This window comes from Echiichthys vipera (genome assembly GCF_963691815.1).
Source record: "Echiichthys vipera genome assembly, chromosome: 20".
Taxonomy (NCBI): domain Eukaryota; kingdom Metazoa; phylum Chordata; class Actinopteri; order Perciformes; family Trachinidae; genus Echiichthys; species Echiichthys vipera.
Genome location: NC_139845.1, coordinates 12101887 through 12129780, shown reverse-complemented (window position 1 = coordinate 12129780; position 27894 = coordinate 12101887). Strand labels below are relative to the sequence as shown.

General features: G+C 40.8%; 1 protein-coding gene across 2 annotated transcripts in view; it reads left to right on the top strand.

Moving 5' to 3' along the window:
• grm8a (glutamate receptor, metabotropic 8a) overlaps positions 1-27894 on the top strand; it is a gene marked incomplete at both ends in the record, with an annotated part of 470018 nt that overhangs the window by 67871 nt on the left and 374253 nt on the right. For both annotated transcript variants that reach the window (XM_083935442.1, XM_083935441.1), the window contains one exon: positions 19235-19451. In XM_083935442.1, the coding sequence (XP_083791568.1) occupies positions 19235-19451 (217 nt within the window). The remainder of the gene's footprint in view (positions 1-19234; positions 19452-27894) is intronic.

Below are 27894 nucleotides of genomic sequence, written 5' to 3'. Positions count from 1 at the left end.
AATAAGTGAAGAGAGGAATCAAGTTGAGGGGAGATGGCAGGGGAGCAAAGGAATAGAGATGAAAAGGAGGGCGTGAGATGAGGTCAGGGAATGATGGAGATATGGTGACGGAGGACGTGGACACCTTTTGATTGCTGAGAGATTTAATAGAGTAAAAATAAGCATGCGTTGCTTCAAAATACGTATTGTGTTCAAGTGTTTAATGTTTTTTTTTAATTGGCAACTTACCTTATTTGGTGCCAAGCCCTTATGACTTTTTTTTTGCACTTCCACTTGATACAATATAGCAAAGAGCTAGTGTTGCTAGAACTGACACTTTTTTTATTATTTATTATTCTTCTCTTTTCAGACCGAGATGATATTGGGCTTAGCTATAATCACCCAATAACAATGTACTATTGCTGCTGGTGGAAGCATAGAATGTAGGGGTTTAACGCAGAAGTCACAATGCAGTTCATACCTCGAGTCAGGTGTCAAGGTTCAGTGCTAATTTGATAACAGTACAGCAGAAATGTTCCATGTTTCCATTCACATTCCCTACAATGTTGGAGCAACGCCAAAACATTGTCGTCGTCTTACCAAATACACAACTATGTATCCGTTGTTGTTGTAGCTGACTGGGAACCCACAGGCGGGACTTCTAGCCCCTCTTTACATCTGCGATCACCCTATTGTGACCAAAAAGCACGCCAATCAGCACGTTATGCTAAGAACATGTTGCTAACTGCGTACAGCTCTAACTTTCTGAGCGAGAAAGTCATGCTTGTAAAATTTGGGCCCCGTACTATGTGCGTCGTTCTATAAACTGTGTACTCTGCGTGCGACTGAGCACACTTGACGTGTGTTTGATGCTGCATTAATTCGCAGAACTGGCAGTCATTTATTGTACATGAAAATGTCAGTGATTATTAATTAAACACTTATTGGCGACAGCATGAATGAGTTGACCTTAACCAAACACATTTTTCAAAGACAGATGAGACAAAAATGTGGAAAGAACAAAAAACTGATGAGGAAAGCTGTGAATAGAGAGCAACAGTGAATGGTGTTAGGAAAGCAGAGAAGATAATTAGACAGATATTTGTCCCTTGTGTCTCCTGTTGTGTAAAGATAAGAGATAGCTGAAAGAATAAAAGTAAAGAATGAATGATATGATTTGTATAGCCCTTATCCAAACAAAGTTAAAAAGTGCTTAACATAAAAGGAGAAAAGAAAGAGGTAAATCAAAGCAATATGAAAATAACGGTACTAAAGGAGCAATATACAAATTTAAATCAGGGGGAAAAAAACAAAAACATCAAACAGAATAAAATAAGAAGTGAAAATATAGAAAACGGTGCGAACAGAGGAAGAGAGAAGTGGATGAGTGAGTGAAAAAGCTATTCCATCAACAGAGACGGAAAGAGGATATGTTGAGAGGAAAAATAGGTTATATGGAGTATTTAAAAGCCCCACAGGAAGAATGATGGAAAACAAAAAAAAAAGCAGAGAAGATGGACAAAAGGAAAATGCTCAGCTGAAGTCAATTGATGGTTGGCTGAAAGTACTTTTTCTGATGACAGAGCTTTTGTGGAGTGAACAGAGGCCCGTGCTGAGCAGTAAGGCAGTAACTGAGCAGTAACGGAAAGACTCAAAGAAAGAGTTGGTCACACTGTCAACTTCGTAAGCGTCTTTGCCTTCACATTGTTGCATCGCTGCAGTCAACATCACGTGCTATAAAATTCTCATACAATGTGGTCTTATTTGCGCTGATGTTTTCCTTACAGTTTCGGGAAACACACAGCTTTAAATGTTAACGAAGCCAACGGTTTTGAGAACTGTTTCCTCTTTCCTTATTCTGAGCATGTGGATCTCTGACTAATGAGCTAGCGTTCGGCTTTAATTCCTAACTTCTCACCATTTTTTTCAATTTCTTGGGATTCAAAGACGATATCGCCTTCGGAAACCATATCCTTGCGAATCCTCCACAACAAGTCGCTGACAGAAAGTTGCACTAACTTTTCACATTTGTCTCCCAAACTTTTCTTCCCTTTGTTTTATCATCCCATTCATCACGTTCAGAAGATTTTAAAATTCTCAGTCTGTCTACCCATCCCTTTATCCCTTTCTCTCTACCCATCTATTCATCCTCCCCTTTCCTTCTTTGCATCACATTATTGATATTCTATATTGATCTTGGTGCACAACACATCTTTCACTGCCTCACTTCCACCATCCCTCATTGTCTTTCTGCCTCTTCCCACCTCCTCTCTTTCAACTTGCCCCAGTCTATCTCCAACAGCAGATGAAATTAATATCATACCTCCCTCCCACTCTACTTCTTTTCTTTCCCTCCCCATGCGTCCTCCCACCATCCCATTATATTAATAGGCTGTTGAGAGTGTGTGATTTCAGCAGTGGCTCTTTCTATTAGCCAACACTGCATTAGTGCATTAAATCTGTGTGCACGCTGCTGCCTGTTACTTAGTTGGACACATTAACAGCATAATGGCAGACTGCTAGCTGCATACATACTGTATGCTCTTATGTACAGGTACACACACTCACACACACACACACACACACACACACACACACACACACACACACACACACACACACACACACACACACACACACACACACACACACACACACACACACACACACACACACACACACACACACAATTTGATATTCCAACAGACCCACACAACTTAATCATGTTGTCAGACACACACACACACGCATGCATGCACACATTAATATACATGTGCCCACATAAAGTCACACAATGAGTCTTTTAAAGTGAAATTAGTCTGATTGTGTTATACGATACGTCATGTCTCATAAAAAAAGTTTGAGGGATATCTATGGAGGGATCAACTCAAGAGAAACTTTTTAGAGTGTATGTGTTTGTGTGTGAATGCAAGAAGCTTGTGTTCGTGTGTGTGGACACATGTAAAGTCTTGTGAGTCTGTATGTATGGGGGAGGTGGATTGGAAGACACACAGGGTGTTTTGGAAATGGTATTACTTCCTCTCAGCGGGTGCGTGTGCATGTGCAGACGAGAGTGTGTTCTTCCCTAAAAATAAAATGATACCGCTTCCCTCAAGACCATATGGTACAGATAATAAGCTGGTCTTCCACCACTCCGACTTGTGCTTTTCCCAGCGGGCTGGAAGGACGGTCTAAACTTCAAAGTGTGGAAATGCTCTGTGTTATCCTTTTCCCTGAACCCTTAACCCTCATCTTTAAAGCCACAAGTAGGTGAGCTATTGAATTATATTGCTGCAGCTGTTTTTCAGGTGTACTCCTGTTACCAAGGCTGTTGTACTTGAGTTGGGTCTCAGTCTCGAGGAAGGAATTTGGAATTGTCTTGGACTGGTCAAGTTGTTTCTGTTGCTATCATTTTTAAGGCAGCTTATTTGGGACCACTTGTGCAGAACCTGAACTCTATGCATTGATTAGTTTGATGCTAAAAAATACATCAATCCTCTTTATAGATCCATCCTAACTCCGTAATCACTATATTAGCATGAGAAAGACAGTTTTGCCCTGTGTGCTCTTGAACAGGAACCAGCTGTTGGACTTGACTTGAACTCTGTTAAGTTGGTCTGGACGATTAGCCCTGCCTGTCGCTCTATTTGAGCACAAACACCTTACCTTTGAGGATAATGTCCCTTCACAGTTTGAGCTTACATTGAATGGCAGTGAATGCCATGATCAACTTCCTGAGCAATTAAGTTATCTAACCGCAAATGCGTACGTGCATAAGTATAAGGACAGACCACCATCTAACCAACTTCCACTTTGAGTTGATTGAAACCCCTTTATAGCCCAGTAATGTGCACTGAATTTTGTTGACTGATGATCACACTTTTCTGACTTCCTACCCTTTCATGTAGTGGCAATAACTTTTTTCTTCTTTCTTTAGTTTTTCTTTTTTTTCCCTGTAATTACGCTCCATTTACTTCGTCACTTTTCTGTCATGTGAATTCCGTCACCAGCAATATCAACAGTGCAGCTACTGTTTGCACTAGTCACTTTCTATTTAGCTGTGTTAACCTGTTGGTGGGCCTGCCTTAATGGCCATTTAGTGATGCTTGGGAGCGCAAGAAATAGATGAGTGTAATGTCTCACCATCTGCTCCTCTGTTTTTTCAACCCTGAAACAATTGTTGAAATGTCACAATACATTTGTGTTTTTTTCTGCTGCGTGAAGGCACAGGGACCACTGTTGCAACAAAGCTTTTTGATTCTCAGGATTAGAATCACTTAAATCAGCAATCCTATAAACATTTGAGGGTTTCAACCCTGCTACAGAGACATTTTTAGAGCACAGGAGGAAAAGGCAGCTACTGGCATGATACAAGAAAAGGGAGAATTACATTAACACTCGAGACTTGTAGTAAAGTTTGAAACTATTGGCCCTTAACTTCACACAGACAGAAACAAAAGTAGGTTTATTATTACTAGCAAACCACTGTGTCATTTTTCTGAAAAAGACATGATGACTGCAGCTAGCAAATTTTATCAGCTATAGTTATAATAGACTAGCATAAGCTAACGATAGGGCTGGACCCTAATAATCGACAATTCGGATTCGATTCCATTTGTCCATTTTTACTTCTGCAGGTATTCTGTATCAGTAATTAGACTCAACAACATCGGCAACCAAGGTTTCTCAGCTGAAAAACAACATTGCAGCTCCAATGAGCATAATATTGATAAGCTCAGATGCCATCGGATCTGAAGGGTACTTTTTAATGGTTTGGTGTAATTAATTATCACACGGCAGCATTTCCTCTTTCTTATTTTCAGCCCCACTCCTGCATACCCCCTAATCTGAAGGGTTTCACCTTTCGCTAGCACTGTTATTTTTGATAGCTAAAGTTAGCTAAATTAGCATATCGTAACTTCATAGCCTAGTCAAAACTATAGGTTAAGTAATGCTACTTGATACATCCAGTTGAGTAGAAAAGCAGTATTTCAACCTGCCCTGTCTGCAGTCTCTAATCCACCTGCACATCGCTTATTAATATGCACGTCAAGTAGCCTACCTGATCCTCAACAGTAGCGGCGGGGTGAAGGAAATAAAAGGAAAAGGGCTAATACTGATATTAGTTGACATCATGGATCCAAAGATTTCTCTAACTCTACAATACAAGTACTGGACAAAAACTTTGACCCCTGAATATGTCACTATGTCAGTAGCTTTCAGACAGCTATCACATCCTGCCCCCTAACCCATCGCAGAGAAAACCTCAAGGGAAGCGCCCTTTCAACCATGTTTTTCTCAATCTACACAAACCTTTCACATCCAACAGTGGCTCTGTCATCTGCAGTTACAGACACAACACAAACAACACAGGCCTCATCTCTAGCAATGAGGAAACACAGTAATGTGGTCCAGTTAATTAGGCAGGTAATAATCTCAGTTTATAGAGCAGGTCACATCCCCAAACTCCCATAAGACCTCTGACAAGGTGCTATCCATCACTGAATCATTAAAATGTGAATGATTCATTTTAAATAAAAATCAAGTCTCCACCTTATCAGCACAAAAACCCTATAAGCTCTTGAATGGGCCCAGTCTGCACTGAAGCCAACTCAAACAGCTTGGCTGTGTAGTCATCAAAAATCTGCATAATGTTAGATTTTTATTGAAATTGTGTCACGGTGGTATTGATTTAACTCTATGTGGGACCATATTTGTGGTGCTGTTGTATAATATAATCAATCAATAATTTCTCAGTTTTTAACATGTTTTTAATTAATTTATGTGCACATCAGTGTGCAAAAGACTTTCACATCCAGTGCTGAGAGCAATCGAAGTATGATATCATGCACAAAATATGATAGCAGCAAAAGCCACATAACAAACCAGTCTCGTAGATGTAGGATGTCTCCTCCCTTGTGATTGGAAAGCTGGGTAAAAAGTGACAGTGATAAGCGCAACATTGTACCCAAAAGGTAGACATTTTTTCAACTTTTGAATGGCAGCGCTCAGTTCAGTATAAACGCTCAGTGCCCCATCACGCTGTAGCATTTGTAGCATAGTGTAAATATGTGGCGCTCATATCTTTGGCAGTTAATCTTTAGTTAATCTAGAGCAGGGGTTGTCTTTGGTACTTTGATTACTGATGGTATTCAAACTCTCTCTGGTGGTACTTAATATAAAAAAAGGAAACATTAATTGCTAAATTAATATAATACTAAGAAAAAACTTGTACTTTTAAGATCCTTGAATTGTAAATTGAAATTAGTTTAGCATTTCCTGTCATAATAGCCTGTTACGTAGTCACGGTCATGAATTAAAAGCTAAACTGTGATGTCAAGATAGTAGTTACAGGTAAAATGATTGGTTTGAAAACATTGACATGTCAGTTCTGATGCTACCCCTTCCTACAGTGTGGCTGTGGCTGAAGACAGTCAACAATAAATAATCTTCGGATTAGAAATAAACCTTCCTGTCCGTAGCTGAATAGTGTCTGCCTTCGCTGCTTTATTTTAACACTGGTCTTAGTGGTGGTACTTGAGACAGCCTGATATTTACTGAGGCGGTACGTCCTGTACAAAGTTTGAGAATCACTGATTTAGAGATAACATGCAATCTTTTCCCCCCATTGACCAATTAATGGTTGAAGAGTGGGTAGAATTTTAGCGACCAAGGTTGTCTTTGCGACAATCCTATCTTGTATTAAATCCGGTGACAATGTGTGTGTGTCCAGTACATCACTCCTCAAGTTAAAAGACCTGATGATTCAGTTATATATGATATCAGCACAGGGGTTTTCCATGACACACTCACATACACGCACCCACTGATACTTATACATAATGTAATATGCAAAACATGACTGATATGAAGTGGAAGCCTGCTGATCTGATGATTGGTCTCTTGTGAGGGCTTACAAGCTAATACAGAGAAATAAATCAATGTATGCACCCCCGCACACATGCATGCACACACGCATGCACACACACGCAAACACAAACATGATGGCAATTGAGGAACACTGAGGAGCCCTTGCTCCCTCAATATTCAATAAAACACACACTCTTGCAGTCATAAAAATAGCTTTGCCATGTGTTGGCATTGATTTTGTCAGCCCCTTGGGAAATTTGTCATCCCTGTATTGTCTAAAAAAATAACAACCTAAACTTATTTCATTATCAGAATATGCACACTCAAATTGTTTTCAAAGACTTCAAGCCTCTAATTTGCTACTAAATTGTCTTTCTTTCAACAGATTTAAATACTTGCGTGCAGGTCTGCTGGTTTATTGCATGATGCATAAGGCTCATTTACAAGTGTAACAACGGGAATATATGCCTAATAGGGTTGATCCTGCGGGAATACCTGTTTGGTGTTCAGACTTGCTCTGACTTATAATTCTTAGACACTGGCAGGTGTGAATAGTGTGTCTGTCCTGTGCCTATAACCGTGAATCTAACGAGACTGAAATGTAAGTACATTAAGCTCTGTGTGTGTGTTTTGAGGAATCCATGACAGATGCAGCTACAGTTGCACTGTGGGATGCAGGAATGCTTACACACACAAACACATACACACACACGCGCGCACACACACACACACACACACACACACACACACACACACACACACACACACACACACACACGCACCATCATGCACAAAACCTACAATGAAGCACTGTTAGATAGCACTTTTGAAAAATGTCAGAGAACGACAAAACAGAGAGAAGTTGCAGGTGGCTAACTTGGATCAAGTAGTTTGGTGCCTTCCTCCAGTGTGTGTGTGTGTGTGTGTGTGTGTGTGTTTGTGTGTCATTGCACAAAGATTTAGGTTGCTGATGTGATGCAGCTGTCAGAGGAATATATTATTCAAATAACACACAGGCAGAGGGAAATGCGAGTGAGACCTTACTGGTACTGCAGGCTATGTTTATTTGAGGTGGTGGGTGAGAAACACTAAAGAAGTGAGCGATAGCATCAGGACTGCATCTAAGGCTATAAAAGTTGTTATTTATTTTGCCAATCAATCTCTGGTTAAAATCAGTCATGCAGTAAGATTGCTTGGGTGCATGAGAAGAGGTGAGATATCAAACCAGCCTTTAATCATAATAGCTGTTTCCCTCTAGTCCTCTGCAGAGATTCCCTGAAAATTATAATTTGATTTAATTATAAATAGAAGCAGTGACTACCTCATACTGATTCCATAGCCTGGGGTAATAATAGATGCCAGATAAGGAGCAAAATTAGGCTTTTTTTCCTTAACTGCTATAAATTAGATCATTGATCTGCGCCCTTTGAGGTGTATGTCCCCCATTTATGTCAATTTGTTGGACTAAAACCAACTATATGTCATACGGCATCTTACAAATACAACTTAATTTTGTATGTCAGCATGTCATCAGTTTTTTAAAGAGCCATTAAAACTTGAATGGATAGCCTCAGTTTGTCTCATTGTTTTTTTTTTCAAAACATCCACGCAGAATAGTGTTCATTATACCTGATAATTAAAGATTAAAAAGAGAAGATTGAAGGACAAAAGTCATTTAAAGTAGATTCCTGGTTTTGTGTGTAAGTAGGAGTCAGTATTCTTTGTGTTTCAGTACTAGATTTGTATTCAGAACATTCAAAAGCAGGTGAGGACAGATGCCTCTTTATTTGTGTGATTTGTGGCAATAGAGGTGTGTGTTTAGTGGGACTGTGTGAGAGAGAAAGTGATGATGTATCGACAGAGCTATATTAAACACCTCAGGCACCTGGCCTCCAGCCCCTTGGCCAGCTTCACCTCACTGATATTGGCCGTGATCGCGTGCGTGCGTGTGTATGTGTGTGTATGTGTGTGTGTGTGTGTGTGTGTATGTGTGTGTATGTGTGTGTGTCTGTGTGTGTTGTTACTCCAGCTAGTCTTGTGACCGCTTATGCCTCAAAAGTGTAGACCTCATTTCACAAAAATTGGCACTGTGTGTAAGTGGACTGATACTAGCACCACCGCACCTCAGTCACCTATCATACCCTGTCCTCCAGCCAGCCTACCCCTCTGACCTTCTCTCGGCTGCAGGTGCTGATTCATCGCTACAATTGTAAATCTTTCCTGACCTAAGTGCAGCCTTTTATAAGGTTCCTCTTGAAATTTAAATTGACCGAGGCGGAGGGTCAGAATTACAGCTCCTGCCTCTCCAGCAGAACTTTTAGTGTGTTGCTGTGGTTAATTCATTATCACCCTGAGCATGTAATACCTGCCAGGGTGTGAAGGGTTCAATTTTAGGTTCCATCCTGTTGATGTTCCCACTTTGTAACAGCCTGAACACAATGTTGGATTCAGTAATGGAAGTATGCGTTGTATGGGAAACTACCTTGTTGCCACCCATGAGTCTCCTGCAGATATTAGCTTAATGCTAATATTAATTAATTCAAAAAAAGTTTTCTAAACCTGTGGCCAGAAAAGTTAAAGTTTGTTGACGGCAAACTAAGTACATATAGACATGTTTAAAGGTTTGAACATCCTGAGGCAGATTTATGTGCAATCAATATCTTCAATCTAGGGACTTGTAATCCAGGCCTTCATCTTGTCTCGGCTTGTTTGCCGCAAGTCAGGGCCATCCTTAACTCAATTAAGTCGCCTTCATGCCTCCAGATTATAGATCACACAGGTTTAACCAGGTTCTAGTTTCACATAAAGGCCACATTAAACTAACAATTGCTTTTCCAATCCATAATTTAACCTGCCATTACTTGTAATTTAAGAATATTCTCTATAAAGAATGCTGACTATTAGTCAATGTCAAACAGCAGCTTAGGTTTAATGAGATTTATTTATGGATCTACAAATCACACCAACCTGTTAAAATTGAGAACACTTCATTCCCACCTGACGTTAGGAAAATAGCCTACACAGTTTAGTGTTTTATTTAGATTTTATATTGACAGTGTTGCCATGGAAAGAGTGCTGTAAATGTTCAAGTCTATTTCCATCTCATATATATCATGAGGCATTAATGTCTGCCTGTGATATTTCTCTGTGCTTTTTTATGGCCATGAAATACACCAGTGTTTTCCTGTTGCCCACCATATGATTTGAACCTTAAATAATATACCCCCAAACATATTTATATATTGAAACGTATTGAATCGGACAATGTCAGTTAGTTTGTCGACCACTTTGGTCCAGACTAAAAAATAACAATAACTATTGGATAGAATGCAACTAATTGTAGCTGATTGTAGACCTGCTTGTCTTTGTTTAGCTTTGGTATATATAAGGTAAGATATCATTTGTAAGATGTTCATCTAGTTAATGAAAGGTTACGATCTATCCAAGGATGAATTAAAACACTGGTAATTGATCATATGACCAACTACTTAAAGTCCTTGTACTTGTCTCTTTGCAAAGTATTCCAATCTGTGTCTGTGGAGACATTCCCGCTCTTAATGCAAATGCACCACCATGTTAGGGACGCTGTTTACCTAGTCAGCAGCCATTGGTCTGCCCAGGTGGACCAAATATAATATATTAATTTCGCCAAATAAATATATAAATGCGTAAATGCAGCAATGTGTCTCCTGGGGCGGCAGTAGCTCACGCCATAGGTGACTTGGCTGGGAACCGGAGGCTCGCCGGCTCTAGTCCCTGTGTGGACCATGAATGGAGCATGGACTGGTGGCTGGAGAGGTGCCAGTTCATCTTCTGGGCACTGCCGAGGTGCTGTTGAGCAAGGCACCAACCCCCAACTGCTCGGGGCGCTGGTCACTGGCAGCCCCCTCGCTCTGACATCTCTCCTTTTATTGCATGTATATAGGTCCTGTTTGTGCATGTGTGTGTATTTCAGGCCTGTGTGTGTGTAACATAAATAACAATAATAGAGTAAAAATAAATCGAATTTCCCCGTTGCGGGACTAATAGAGGAATTCTTCTTCTTCTTCTACTGTTTCAAAGTCTTACTTCACTTTCATTTAAGATTGTTACAGTAATCCCTAAACAAGCTGCCTCATTATTTCAGTTTTTGCATGATTGCATGACATGTCCTTAAGAATATCCGATGAAAAAATGTTTTTTTAATTATTAGGTTACAGATCTGATACATGTAAGAATCTAAAAGACATAGAAAAAAACAACTGAACCGAACTGAAAAACCGTGACCCGAAAACCATGATATAAACCGAACAGTGGATTTTGTGAACCGTTCCACCCCTAGTGGCAACCGGAGTAGATCATACAAATTTCATATAACTTGCTTGCCTTATAGCAGAGACTCAACTTGACTTGCTTGATTGTCAACTTTGGACTTAAAGGTCAAGACCTGGGACTTGTTGGTGACTTGTGTGACTTCTTCCCACTTCTGATTCTCACTTCGAATTATTGATGCTTAATGCTGCCTGGTGCATGTTCAGCTAGAGTCCTGCTGCAGCGCCTATAGCTTTTTGAAACAAAGGAGGAAATAGTACGGTGGTATTGCTATGTGAGTTCCATTGCTTCAGCAAAGTAGAATAATTACACTAGACGAACACCTTCTCTGCACACATTCTGCACAGGCGTGTTGAAAAACTCCAGGGAATTAATGGCTCGCTGGGCTGTTAATTCAGTGCCTTGTGTATGTAGAACGGATAAACTCATAGTATAAGAAGAGTTGAAGAACCAATGATTCAATTCTTATCATCTATTGAAGGTTTTTATTGTGACTTTGTTACCTTAATGCAGCAGTCTAATTTTGATTTATTCAAGTACAGAGTAACACATGGACATGAAGGGGTTAAATGGAGCCTGAGTCTGCATTTTAAAACAGACCCTGTGTCTTCTTGTCTTGTTCTGTCATTTTATCTTTAGTTTTATCGTAGTTTTTCTTTGTAATCATTTTCTTTTCTGCACTCTTGTCTCGCCTTTTTCAATCTCATCTTTGTCACTTCTGTTCTGTCCATTTGCATCCTGCACAATTGTCCCTTTCCAATTCCCTTTGTTTTTGATCTTCTTTCAGTGTCATCTCTTTTTTCTTGATCTTGTCCCTTTTTAAACACTTTACTCATCATGTCTCTCGCTTCTCAACTTGGATCCACTTCGTTGTGCCTTTTTCAAGGAATCTGCAATGCTTCGCCTCCTGCATGTCTTCGTTTGTTGTTCCCCATCAATTATTTCACTTTCCTTCATTCATCGTCTTTCTGTCTTTCCCTCCTCTGCCTCCCTCTCTCCTCCAGTGGGTTTCCCTCTCACCCTTTTGCTGTATTTTTCATTCCCCTCCCTTCTCTTGAGTCTCTTATGCCTCTGCTAAACATTTCCTCTCACAGCTCTCTTATCTTTCCTTCATTGTTTCTCACTCTTGCTTCTTATTCATTCTCTTTGCTCCCAATAAATGTTTCTGTGTCATCTTTTCTTCCCCTGCCTCTTGCTCCTTACATACCTCTCATGCTCTATTTTTTGTTGTTTCTCTTTTCTCTCAGCTTTTTCCATCTTTATGCTCTTGTGATGTATCCTCCTTTAACCTACTTTCCCTCACTTTCTTTCTTTCATCTACCTGTTTTATTTGCTTGTCAACAAGCAAATGACAGTCTGCTATTCTGTCCTGAATATCCTCTGATGTAGAGAGCATTCAGGGGGTAAAACTGAGAGAGTTGTTAGCGTAGTTAGCGCAAATTAGCTCGGAGGGCTAACTTGGCTTGTTTACAATATTACGCGAATGATGCTGTCACACTGAATGTGCCGCCTGAAAAAAAAGCGTGTCTTCAGGGGATCAGGGTTTTTTTTAAAGTCTCATCTCAGTCAAAGCCTATATTTGTAGATAGGTTGTTTAAATGTTTTTGTTTTCAATTTGTCTTTTTTAAATTTAAAATTAAACTCCTTAAATGTCACTGACTTGATGGGGTGTCAACATTGTTTAAACCCAAAAAGCTTTATTTTAAATTCTAGTGAAAATTGAAACGTTTCCAAAGACACCAAATATGAACAAGAAATCTAGAATATTTCCATTTGATGAGAATATTCAACCAAGTCTTGGGTTTTCGGTTTTTGGTATGACTGTTTTAATCTTTCTAAACATCATATGGAATTGAAACTACCTTACAGCTTAAGGGAAGAAATTAGTTTGTTAATGACTTAAAAGTATTAAGATGTCACTAGATACACTTAAGGCACTGAATAATAAGTGTTTCTATTTCAAGTAGTTAATTGGATGTTGTAATTAGTTTCTCTCGTAGTAAACTGCTCCGAAAAGAAGCACAATTGGTGTTAATGGTAAACAAGAAGGATGGGAGGATAGACACAGAGGCAAAGGGCCAAACAATGAGAAGAAAAAGAGAGACAGATGGACCCAGACAGGAAAGACAGGGTTAGACAGACACCTAACTCTCAGCCCCAACAGTCTTCGTCCTGGTAAATTAGCTTGGTGAGGTCCCACTGGGCCAGTCCTCTCCTCATTAGACACAGACCACGGCTGGCTGTTAGAGGCCTGAATCAAATTTTGTGCAAGTAAACAACTTTCCGGGCTGACTCAAAACCAAGGCTCCGCACAGCCAGAATAATTTACTGTATATGTGCCTTCCTTCTCCTGGTCTCCCTCCTATGATATATCAGTCAAAATAGTTCCAGCTCAATCTGGAAATCATACATTCTGGGTCAGAACTACTATGAATTACAGTTGGTCTCTACAGGAATTGTTGTGAATGCTCATTCCCCTAGTGTGTGTGTGTGTGTGTGTGTGTGTGTGTGTGTGTGTGTTATATATCTCTAAACATGTTTGTGTTTTTAATTAATTGAATCCTCATCATCGACCCTGACTGTAACAGTGTGTGTGTTTATGTGTGTGTGTGTGTGTGTGTGTGTGTGGGTGTGCAAGTTCTACAACATATCCAATCCACTCTCTGACACTGTTGTGTGTGATGGTGTGTGCGTGTAACAGAGAGGCTGTGTATGTGTGTAATGCAGTGGGGTTAATTAGCTCAGACCACTGCAATCTATCAACCTAATGCTCAGACTCTGGCCCCGACAGCTCCATTACAGACACACACACACACACACACACACACACACACACACACACACACACACACACACACACACACACACACACACACACACACACACACACACACTCATGACGTGTGCAGTCAATCATGTTGTTCACAAACACTATTATGTATCCATACAGATGCATTTTTCACACAAACACAAGTTGTTATTAACACATAATCAGCCTCTCATATAAGACAGATGAGCTGAGCGTTGGTCAGGCTATGGTTTTAGGGCCAGTTTAGGTCATAGATGCTCTTAGAGCTCTCCATATGACAAGACAAATTACCATTACCATTTTCAGAAATCCTAGATTCCTTTTGGGTTGGGTCCGAAATTTCTAACATGCTTTTTTAGTATGTCCAAAACTGTAGTATGAAACCAGTAGTATGTAAATTGCATACTACTATTACTGAAAATAGGTAAAAGGTCCCCTTTTAATAATCAATTTAGATAATGTAATTGTAAATCTTGAAATATTATATCATCACCATACGATTCCATTGAAAGAAGATAATTGATCATATTGAATTACAGCCCCGCCCCACTTCAGCATAATTTGATCTTTTGTTTGATAATGTTGCCAGCTTTTGAACACATTCTTTTTTTGGTTTCCCTGTGAGAATGGGTGAAACTCCAAAAGACTGAATTTCCTCAGTTTTGGTCTTCGGCAAGAACGACACATATAAAGCCACTGTCCCGGATCATTAGGTCTGTTAAGGTCCAAATCCTTAGTTATCTGCTCAGCTTCCCAGTGGGATTAAGCGTGATCTATAGTGAAGAGTGGAACTGTTCCCCACTATTGCCAAAGCCATTAAGGAATAGACGGGGCAGACTTAACTGTCTATAGGTGGCAGGAGTTGTAGGATATTGGTTTGTATTGGCCTCACTCCTCCAGGGTTCACTCAGAAGATACTGATGACAAACACAAGCTGCTATTAGAAAATAGTTTCAATGAAAAATATGCTTTCCACCACTCAGAAAAATGAGAATTAATTAGCCTACTATACTTGGGTGCATTGATTGTTGTCATGGAGGGAAAACATATTAGTGTGCAGGTTTTCAATAGTTTTTGCTTGGAGGGTAATACAGTTCAACTACATATTAATCTGTTATTGTTATTTTATGCCCAAGGAAAGTCTATTCTTGTTTTTGTTGTGGTCAATTATCTTCTTGAGCAAAAGACCAAAGATTAAATATATTTTGGGGATTGGCCAAATTACTGGTCAATAGCAGCGAAACTACGTGAAATAGATAAGGTGGGGGAATAATATAGCCTTTTAATGAGGTTTAGTGGAGGGAAGTGCTGGTTCAGAGGCCTTCTGACTCTGCTAAGAGGAGCACAAGAGGGGGAACACTCCATTGCTGTAAGCCTTTAACTTTTCATGCACTGTAGAATGTTGGAAATCTGGAGAGCCTTTGGAACATTAGACCGAATATTCAACCCGTCTCGATTTTTGAACGGCAGGGAGAAACACTGAAGCCCTCTTCTGTGTTCATATTTTAAGTCGATGTTACCAAGCAAAGTTGGTTTGAAATATTGCATGTAAATTAATGTACAACAAAGGTCTCAAACATTTTTTTAATGTACAGTTGCTAAATGCTTCTCAACTGACCACTTTCCACTACCGAAAGTTCTAGGACTTCTGTGTTTCTGGACCATATCTGTATAATGTATGCATCCAAATGTTAGTGGCCGGAAGCATTCTGGTTTCTTTTTGTATTCCGAGTAGTACTAACCAATGACTTTTGAGTGGGCTTTGGGTGCATGCAGGTAAACAGCCTGTGTGGAGAGTAAAAGAGCTGGAACACATCAGTTGTCATTTGACATTTGGCTTTTTTTTTTCTTCATTTATTTGCATTAACAGAGACGTAACGTTGTCTCCTAACTCTAACGCCATCATGTCTTAGGTTGCTAATCAGACCCATCGCATAGAAGAGGGCATCTTGACCCGGATATACGGTGGCTATGTCGTACACCACAAAATATTTGCTATTGCCCCAAGAGGCTGAATCTTCGTCAGACAATAGCCGATGGGTTGCGAGATTGAGGGATCACCAAAATGATTACAATCCTGTGGGGAAGGTGAATGTCTGATCCAGGCCTAAAGATGACAACAACTATTGGATTGCCATGAAATTTGGTACAAAGTGGTGGACTAGCAGTAATGATTAAGGATGATTAGTGCAGTGTGCAAATACACTGACAATATGTATCAAGAAACAATACTTTGCCCATATGATAAGTGTGTGTATGACGAGAAAGTGTTTCTCTTGTTAATTGAAATTGCACATTCAAACGCACACACAAAGCCTTTTCTTACCACACACACACACACACACACACACACACACACACACACACACACACACACACACACACACACACACACACACACATTCATTAGAGCAAATGGAATTAGAGGGATTGGAGGCATAATCTTCTTCCCTAGTGATGCGGGGGAACCAAGCCGTTAAATTCCCTGCCTCTAACTGCAACTCCAAACCTACTTGCTTTGGAAAAGGATGGAATCACTCACAACTCACAGCACATGAATGATTTACAACACTCCCATGTCACATGCCATTAGATGTTTTAGATGTGTGTCTGGGGGAATTAGGGTTGTGTGACTATAGAAATATCTGCAGAACATATTCATCTTTTCAAAGCACAGGTATGGTTGTGGAAGACATTTTTGGGTCTGTGCCTACAGCAGACAATATTGGATGTCACTGAATCTGTTTTCGTTTCTCTCTGCTTCTCCTCCACTTACTCAGTAATGAGTCAGAGAATATGGCTGGAGGATGGTGGTGCGGTATACACGACAAGTGTGTGTTTGTGTCTGCCTATGTCTCATTTTCATAGTTTCCCAGCTGTAGAGTGAAATAACAAAATATCAGAGACAAAGTAGAAGGTTTGCCCGGATCACAGGGTTACCTTCCCGTTACTGATGTAAACAGACAAATATCTTATCCCCACAGTCATGCATTCATTTCTTTGAAATGGATATTCACCTATTTAGGTACACACAAAGAGTAAAAGGACAAATGAAACAGAGGAGTGACACGCAAGTGTGCACACAAACCCACACACACACACACACAAAAGCACGTCCATATAGAGCCACAAAAATCCCAAATGCGTGCAGAATTTTTTTTTATAACAGTTGTTTCCCTCTGCTGGTCCAACTTTTGAACTCTTTTAATCTGTTTATCTCTGTCTTCTATGAATTATACATACACGTTCTGAAGTTTATGAAAGTTTCCAATCCTATTCCCCTGGCGGAGAGGCCCAATAACAATACTCAAGTGTCCCAAATGTGAACTCCCACCAAGTTGCCTGAGAGAAACAGAAGATTATTAAATAGCAGAAAAACAAGAGAACAAAATAGTTTGATACCAAAATTACATCTCCAAAAAAAACCCCCAAAAAACCCGAGACACAATCCATTTAGAAGTATGCATTGATCGCTGTCTTGGAAGAAAAACGTATTAGCTGTTTGCTCTTTCAATACTCTTTGCTCGAGGAGGTGAATGTAAACTACTACTATTTATTCTTTGTTATTGCTGCGGCCAAAGAAAGTCGTATACATTAATTGTAAACATGCTCCTGAAGCAAGAAAGCGGAGGAGACTTAAGGCTGTTTAAGACCCGCTCGCTGCAGTGCTTCAGCACCGCTAAAGAAGGCCCTGCGAAACACAGGATAGATCCCTGACCTTTCAAAATGGCAAAGACAAGTGTAGATGCAGGGTGGCAGGGATTTCAGATGATGTTTGGAGGGAATAAAGACAGTGAGTGATGGGCTTTAGAAACATTCCAGTCACACACACAAACACACACACTGTCCATCTTAAATCTTTTCTTGCAGTACCATCAAGTTATGCTGTGTTCAGCAGTTGTAGACATTTATATATTTGTGTGTGTGTGTGCGTCTGTGTGTGTGTGTGTGTGTGTGTGTGTGTGTGTGTGTGTGTGTGTGTGTGTGTGTGTGTGTGTGAGAGAGATAGGCAGCTGACACACCTTATATTTTGGTTTAGATTGACAGCTAAGTCCTACTTCCAATGAATACCAATGAGACATTTGTCCAACATTCATGTGTGTGTGTGTATGTATGTGTGTGTGTGTGTGTGTGTGTGTGTGTGTTGGCAAAAACAGGGTCTTCCCTTGCTGTCCTCCTCTGTCAGGGGAAAAATGAAGCTGCCTGCCAGACATATAACACCTTTAATCTGTTACGCTACCTGTCTAGCAATACTGGTGTGTGTTTGTATGTATGTGTACAGCCTGTTCTCATCCACACTCGTCACATAAGTGCCCTGGGTAACCCTGCGCATAAATCACATCATGCCCCTGGTCGCAGCGCTGGGTAGCTCTCTGCGTCAAAAGTATGATGGGGAACACATTGTTAACATCGTGAACTCACATTAAAGTACATGGCTACGGCAACAAAACCACTTGGCCTAACCAAGTGGTTTTGTTGCCGTAGCGTGAACTCACATTAAAGTACATGGCTACGGCAACAAAACCACTAGGTTAGGGTTAGGAAAAGATTGTGGGTGGGGTTCAAAAGGGTGTGTGAAAGTCCTGGTGTTTGTTTGACACATCCACCACCTCAACCTGCCTCCTCACGAGGAGTTTGCCGCTCTTAATCCCGGATCACTTGCTTTGAGCATCTACTATTACTGCTGATGGGGTTTACAGTTGAAAGCCCGGTGCCGAGGGCTGTGACAAAATGCTGATATCTGAAGCCCCGGGAATAACAATTGGCTGGCGTGTATGTGTGTCTCTCTTGTCATTCTGTCAACCTCTCTCTCTCCATCCTCCCACTGGCCTGTTGAGCTTTTTGTTCTTCTGTCCTCCAGTCTGGTCCCAGCTGTCTCTTTTGTGCCAGTCTACTTCTGTCGAAGCGTCTTTTTTCTTACCTCTCGTAGAAAAATGACAAGACTTAGCATCACAAGCTGGCCTTTTTGCTACCTCTCTGTCTCATTTCACATTCTGATTCCTAATTATTTCCCACTTTTGCTTCTCTCCTCCGTACTTGTTCAATCTCAAATTGTTTGTTCACTTCTTTTATATTTCTGAGCCAACAATACTTCTATAGTGCTGCATTTGAACTTCTCGTATTAATCCCAGACGCCTTTAAAAGTCTCCTACATATACATACCAGGCAGTAAAACTATATATGAAGCTTTAAAATGGGTGAGAATTATTATAGCCTCTCAACTTTTTGACTACATTTTGCTTCTTTTCCCCTTTTCTTGTCCAGATCCCCCAGGTCAGCTACGCCTCCACCGCCCCAGAACTTAGCGACAACACTCGTTACGACTTCTTCTCACGCGTGGTACCGCCAGACTCCTACCAGGCCCAGGCCATGATGGACATCGTCACGGCAATGGAGTGGAACTACGTGTCCACGCTAGCCTCAGAGGGCAACTACGGGGAGAGCGGCGTGGAGGCCTTCATCCAGATCTCCAGAGAAACCGGTAGGAGCTCATACTATTGTGACATGTGGATCTTATGACATATGCGTGGCTCTGGGATGTCCTTCATTTTCAGTATCGATGGTTTGATGCTTTTTATTGCCGTGTGAATGTGGTTTTAATGATTAGTTTAAATTATATGCAGGTAGCCTCAGTGTATGGATGTTTGTATGAATTGGTGAATTTGACAAGTAGTGTAAAAGCGCCTTGAGTGGTCACAAGAGTAGAAAGGCGTTGTATATAAGTCAATGTTGGGGGCTTTGCAAGTGTAGATCAGTGGTTCTCAAGGTATGGTCCAGAGATTTTCAGGGGTCTGTGATTGGGCTTCTGGGAAGGCCTCAGTATAAGGAGGAATACCATCTTTATTAGAGTGAATGTGTAATACTCGTGTGCACCTACCACTTTAATCTGTTCAGAGAGCAAAATACTCTACAAATCTTTTCATATCTCAGTCCTTGTGGCAAATGTTATCTAAACTAAGTTGATAGAGAGGCAAAGTCCCTCCCTTTTTTATGGACAACCACTGGAACTTAACCGGGGATTTAGCCTCTCTATAGATCAAAATATGTTCATTGGTGTTTCTATATTTAAAAAAAAGTGTTTGAGACATTGAGGTGTGTGTTTCTAGGATACATTTAGGGGTTTTCTTCCGGGTAAAAAATGTTCTTCTTTTCTGTCAGGGGTGTGTCACACTTTCACAGAGCATTTGTTACTCCAGTGCAGATTATAATTTGAATGGATTTAAGTGAGATCTTAGTGGAGACCTACAACACCAATAAAAACAGTAAGATGTTAGCTTTCCACTAGTTGGAATATAATAACGGTGATATGCCCTTCATAGTGCATACTTTGAAGAGAACTATAGCTAGAACAGAGCGAAACCTGTTGTTTTAATCTCTAGGAAAACTCCAGGAAAAATTCACTGTCTGGGTAATTTGCAGGCTGTGGTGAGTGAGCGAAGACAGAGAGTTATCACAGTAACAATTCGATGGACGTGCAGTTGTCTTCCTAACTTCCTATAAGCATCAAGTCAATGTCAAATGTGCTCTGCCATTAATTAAAAAGGACCGTTAGTTAGCACTTGTAAGTAGTAGCACTTGGAGATTTACAGGTGGGTGACAAATTAAAGAAACATTAAGTGTCTTATTAAAGTGTTGGGAACGCTATCTAACATGTTGGCTCTTTCAATCTTTGACCAGGTGGTAGCAAGAGACATGAGCAAGCAGAGTAAATTACACCTGAGTAAATGAGTGCCGTGCAGATACAGAAAGGGAGAAAAACACAGAGAGGGATTACTTGTCTGTTTTGATGTAAGACGCAAAGGCACGGTCCCTGTGGTCTTGAGAGAATCCCGTTTGGATCAACACTGCCTCAAATCAGTTTATGAAATCCTCCAAGTGATGTTGACGGACCAAAATGCTGCCAGTTTCTCTGTTTATGTCTCAAATGTTTATTGAAAACACATCACGTTGGACGTTGACAAATATTTCAACTGACTGGACTAAGGAGATGCCAATAATTTGAGGTCTTTCTGTTTCTATCGCGTTGATCCTTTACAACAGTCTGTTCCTTCCATTGCTTTTTGGGAATTGTTTGTATGTCGATGCTGTAGAGATGACAGGAGTATAATCGCTTCTATTTTCATATTGTCCAATCGTGGTCACTTGAGATCGCTGATCACCAGTCTGACAGACAGGCTACATTGAGCCCTAACATATGTGGACCCTTCACATCTACCGCTTTCTGTGTTTCCGATATCGTATTCTTGCTTCTCTATCTCAACACAGTTAATTGTCATACTGTTCTTTAAAGCAGCTGATTATGCATTTTCCGATTAGATGTACAGCTGTACTGCTCAAGCACTTAGCCCCCTCTCAATTGTTTTAGTGGTGTTCTTGTTAATCCCACAGTTGTTTACATGCTATTAGCTCTTTTAGCTACATAGGCTTAGCAGTTAGCAATGCCGTCTCTTTCTCCCTCTCACTCTCATGTTCTCTGTTGCTCGGTGTATCAAAGCTGTTAACTCTGCCTACTCCTTTGATAACGGCATACATAAAAAATATAGTTTACTTGTTGAGTGATTTGCCGGTACCCTGTAAATTATATACTGGTAAGCTAATGTAAGCTGCATGCTACCGCCAGTAAACTGCACTGTGTCAATGTTGTAGCTTCAGTTCTTCCGATACTATCAAATGTAAAATTAAACGGAGGTGGTATCCGTTAAGGTTCTAGAGATTATTTTTTTAATAAATCTTACATCTTAGTTATGACAGTAAGTTGTTAAAACCGCCTTAAGATTTGAAAACAATCGGCCATTGGAGTCGGTCTGATACGGATACCAGTATCAGGAATGCCTCTGATACTCCCTAAAATACATCAATAAATCAGTGAAAATCTACTTTAAAGTAGACTATTTATGTTCTTTTACCGTTATAGCTGACTGTCAAACTAGGTAATAAAACAAAGTCCTGTGTCATTCATTCTCTGCAAGGGTTTAACCTGTAGCAGACCATACACAATGATAGCAATCGTATCATGTCTGTACAGGGTTAGCTGATAAAAAAACATGTTGTTTTTAATGCAGTGATATCGAATCGGTACTCGGTATTGGCCGATACACAAGTCCAGGTATCAAAATCGGTATATGGAAGGGAAAAAGGGGATTGGAACATCTCTATTGATCATCCCTTCAATCGTTGCTATATGATCTGATCGCCAATAGGTACAAGCCTAGATGACAGCTCTGCGTATGTCTGGACTGCTGTCTATCTGTCCATCCATCCCTGTCTCTGTGCCTTTGAAGCCAGCTCGCCCCGGGGTGTGTGCTGTGGCAGTCAGCACATAGATGTTTACTGTGCTGTCAGATCAATGTGTGTGCCTGCCTGTGCGTGCGTGTGCCTCCGCAAAGGGTAAAGCAGTCCTTGGAAATGTGTGTATTTGTGTTGTAGGAGTCAGCAGATAATGTACTATCTTGCCCTGTGTGTGTGCGTGCGTGTGCGCATGCACGCATGTGTGTGTGTGTGTGTGTGTGTGTGTGTGTGTGTGCGTGTGTGTGTGTGTGTGCGCTACATGCTGTGACAGCAGTCAGTCTGTTGTTTACTCTGCTGCTCTGCAGATGTGAACGGAACCAAAAAGATGAATGGATGGAAGAACAGAAAAGAGGAGTGTTAGCTGAGGAGGGGAGAGGAAAAGGTGACCAAAGCGGCATAATTCAGTGTGTACGTGTGTACTGTAGTTGTGAATAAAGCTGTTGTGCGGGAGACAGGGAGGGACAGAGAATAGAAGAAGAATGAGACAAGGAAGTGGGAACAGCGACGGAATAATGATAGGGGTCCTAATATAGATTCACAGCACTCCCTGCACACCTACCCACCCACACACACACTTGCACTCACTCACACAGACAGACACATATACAGTGACACAGGTGGACGTCTGCAGACACTCTAACAGACACACAGAGCTACAGGGAATTTGTAGGTGATTATTTTGTGATTGCAGTGTAATGATTGCTGCTGACAAGGGACTCTGCTTACTGATACTAAACATCCATAATAATTGGTGTGTTATCATTCACTGATGATTCTTGACTGTGTGTGTGTGTGTGTGTTTGTGTGTGTGTGTGTATGTGTGTGTTCGTGTTTGTGTGTATGTATATTAATCACCAAAAGGTTTTAGAATAGGTGCTCAAGTCTTAGCATCAGTCAGGGTCCAAAGGGTGAGTTACAGGACCACTTCAGGGGGGCAGCAGTTGTTACACAGTGTTTGGGCATACACTGATTACAGTACTTGCACACTGCCCCCACTGTTGCTTTTTAAAATAAAAAACAAAAAAAACAACATTTAGTTGTAGTTTCTTGCCTATCAACACCCCATTGATATATAGAGCGTCCATATGATATATTTATAGAATTTAGATGTAGATTATCACCGTGTTTTCTTGCCAGATTCACTCATGGCTCATGGAGAAGCCAGAAACTAGATCACAAACCGGCTGCAGAGCTCCGCGCTACTATGGTCTGAACAGCCAAATTGGTTGACATGGGAGCCAAAGGGAAACGAGCAGATCTTTCACCTCCTATTTCGACCCGAGGGCTGCCAAAATGACGCAGGAAAAGCTTGACTGAGCCAGAGTGGCCAGACACAGCCTTGGTGCATTTGCAGTGGAATCAGTTTATCAACCAGTGGTAACATTTCCTCAATGTGGCATCCCAAGGCTGTAGCTCCGTTTGTTGGGACTTGGCTTGGGATTTGGAGGGTGGCTGGTTAACAGCAGATGCATGTGTATAGGTCCTTTTTGTGCATGTGTGTATCTGGGCCTGTGTGATAATACAGTTCATAACAACAGAGTGAAAGAAAATATTGAATTTCCCCTTGTGGGATTAATAAAATGTACCTTCTTCTCCTTAAGTTTAATTCAGCCAGTCATGCCTCTCTGTACTTGTCTTGTGCCTCTTCTTATTTAACACATTGAAAAAGTTCAATATTTACTTCTCCAAGACAGTTTTTGAAACGGAATATGTCCTACTTATGTTTGCTGCTCCACAGCTGCTGTTTGCTCCACTCCCAGGAGGAGTTATGTAGAAAATGTTTCATGCACACGGCAGTCAGCAAAATCTTCTTGTTCCAAAAGGACTGCTTTAGGGAAAACTTGAAATAACTTAGATAAATTTGAGGTTACAGCAGTAGATACGATCAGGACACCCACCTCTAAATTGTCCCTGAACTACATGATTGTCACACTGCTTTGCGTATTTGCACGGCATATTGGCATCAAACTGAAAATAATTTGACTTCATAAAGTCTCCTCATCCTGTGTTTATCCAGCAGTACAATTGTAAAACATATTTGCAGTTTGCTCAACCATGCTCACATCCTGAAATATATTCACCATGACTTTCACAGCGTATGCAGTCTGCGTTCTGTCACCCCCAGCCATGGCTTTCCAGTCATGCAGAACAAGTAACAGACACAGCCCAGTGAGCATGTGCCAAGCGTGTTTACTCATCATTAGTAACTGTTCACAATCTGAGTGCATAATGGCATGTTTTTGCTTTGTACACAATAAGCCGACACAGACCGGTGATCGAAGGTTAATGAACAAATAATGCAAAGGTCAACGTGGGGTAAATTTTTTCAGGGTGTGGTCCATCTGTAGTGGTGCAGTGTGCTCCGTATCACATCTTACATCAAAGACACTACCAGCAATGGGAAACCTGACTTTTTTCTGACACTCCATTGATTCCATGAAGAGAAAGGTGTTTTCTCAACACTTTTTTTTCTCACCGATCTGATCAGATCTGGTAGTGTTTCATTTTATTGTTCACTTAGTAGATGCTCCACAAAGCAGATGCTCCAATCCAGGTCTTATAGCTGAAGGATGCTCTCCCTATTCACTATGCCACCCTGTGGTTGACCCTCCCTGTGGAAATGGCAGCATATGGCGCAGGATCTTGACATGCCGCAAGACTACGGCCTCCTTATATCGAGTTGTTTTGCAGCGAAAGAATCGCTGTACTATAAAACAAGAGGTGGCAGCGTACTTACCGAAGGAATCTTTTAAATCAAGTCACGGCCCTCTCTCCTTCCAGTACCCTTCCTCACCTCCCTATGGAATCCATCTGGGATTAAAACTACCACATCTACATTCAGGCACACTGCAAGCACAGGGGGATAGGGTGTGTGTGTGTGTGTGTGTGTGTGTGTGTGTGTGTGTGTGTGTGTGTGTGTGTGTGTGTGTGTGTGTGTGTGCAAGTGAGAAGAGTACTTTTTGTCAGTGAGAGAGCCTGTGGGTGAATCTGGGTTAGGAAGTGAAGTGAAGGGGTGAGAGAGAGAGAGAGAGAGAGAGAGAGAGAGAGAGAGAGAGAGACGGAGAGAGAGACAGAGAGAGAGAGAGAGAGAGAGAGAGAGAGAATGTGTGTCCGTGTGTGTGTGTGTGTGTGTGTGTGTGTGTGTGCGTGTGCGTGTGCGTGTGCGTGTGCGTGTGCGTACGCATGCGTGCGTGTGTTTGTGCATGTGTGTGTGTTTCTGACCCTGGCCGCTCTACAGAAGTTCTGCTAGGCAGTAATGAAGAAAGGAAGAAAATGAGCAGGAGAAAAGGGGCTGGGAGAAAATAATTAAACGTTTATCTCCAGATTCATTTAATTAGTTCTCTGGCTCTAAACTAATCTCCCGCCTTTTTGCTTTGCTCTGCCTCTTTAGTTCGCTTTCAGTCCACTCTTGCCCTCTACAATGCAGACGGCCCTTGCCATTATCCAAGGCTTGCTAGCAGCTTATGTTGTTTTATTCAAGAAGAATCATACTTTAATTGAAATGCATTGTGATGCATACTACTTTACTTTACTTCTATTTATAAGCATTTACGCAGTATTCTTAGACCACACTCGTGTTGGAAAATCACTTAGCTTGCATTATAAAAATTATAGTATATATTATTATTCATGAGGTTACTGAAATGAGTACACAGTTGCTGCACTATTCTTACAATATAATGATCATAAGCAATTCATTTGATTATTACAACCTGCATTATGAATATAATAAGAAACACAGATGTGTTTGATGATGAGATGAGTTCTCACATGTTTCACAAGGTGATTATAGTAAACACAAAGAACCTTAACACACACAGCGTCACAAAAACACAGATAAATGCTCTGGAAAAAGTACAGGGTTACACAAACACACTCTAACTCACACTCAATTGACAACGTATCCCCCTAGGGTCGATTTAGCTCTCTGTATTCTGTCCTTGATTACACTCCTCTCACAACTTAAGACATAAACTATTCATCAACACACACACACACACACACACACACACACACACACACACACACACACACACACACACACACACACACACACACACACACACACACACACACACACACACACACACACACACACACACACACACAAAGAGGGAGCTCAAACATCAACCCATCCTCTTGTAACTAATTACACCAGCCTTGGTTTTCATCTCAAGGTGAAGCTGTCTTTTTCGTCCTCATGAAAGGCCCCAAATTCTCAGTTGCTTCTAAATTTGTTTATGCTGTTGGTTTGTGGTCTGCTCGTCTTTGTAAAACTGAGATGTGGGATTTCTAAAACTTTTTATATATTTGTATGTCTCTGTGAGTAGTTTTGTCCACAGTGAGTGCATTGACTGTATGTTGCTTGGACTGAAACAATACGGTGTTTGCTTTACTTGCCTTGGTGATTTGTGTAATTTTACTCTAAAATATAAATGATCTCGAAGAGGTCATTAACAACTTCCCAAATCTCCAGATTGGAATATAATCTGGTTTATGTAAGACCTATGCAACCATGTTCTCACTTGGATGGAATTGACAATATCTATTAGGATTTAACAGCCCTCTGTGGAGGGCATTAGTAATCCCAGAGGACATCTAGAGATGGTAATTATTACCTGAGCAGCTCTGTGAATTTCATGCCATCCGGTTGAAATGGCAATTTTTAGCAATTCTTCCCAGCAGTCTCGATATAAAGTGAAACAGAAATTACCATCCAAAAAACTCCAGGGCTGCCTTCATTTCTTTTTCAACCTGTGAAACCCCCTCACAGCCACGTCTTAGTGATTACTAGTGGTAGGGAATTGAAGGAATAATTAGATTTGCCTCCTACAAAGCAGTTATGCTGACATGCAGTATATTACAGAGCAGGTTTCAATGCCCTGTAGCTAGATACACAAATGTATCTTGTTTGAAACTTAAACTTGCCGATATGATTCAGCTTAGAGTACACCGGAGACCAACAAAAGCTCACTTACAGTGCAAAGTTACATTGCAACACATACAACAGACTGTAGAGCCGTTTTCTTATGTGAACTTCACTTTCCCTTTCACACATGTAGCACACAACAGGAGATCGTCCGTGTCAAATGCTTTCTCACTTACTGGAAATGAGTGATTCCCAGGTGCTAACCCAGTAAGAGACGAATGGGACCACCGTTAATCGATCTTGGCTGACACTTCTGTTTTTAAGAAGATGTAGCAGACTACGTTTTAAAACAAGATAAAGATATTGTTATCATAAACGACCTAAGGAATACATTGGTACTAACCATGCCATCTTAGTGCATCAGGAATGGGTCCAAATAGCACTCCATAGTTAGGCTCAATTTTTAAAGGGGTCCTCTGACCTCTCACCTCAAGGTAAGAGAATGAAAATGGATTATATGGGTACCCGCGAGTCTCCCCTTTATAGACATGGCCACTATCATACTTTCATGTAGTTTAGGGCAAAGACCCTGACATTTTTATTCCTCCACATTGGTGACTTCATGTGGTAAATTAAAGGGATTTCTTAAACCGTTTTTATCAGTTAAAAGTCTATAAATGCCTTTTGGTTTTAGAGAGGGGTGGCGACAAAGTAGAGTGTGCAGGAGGTTGAAATTGGTGCAGATTAAACTGTGGTCATGTAGCCG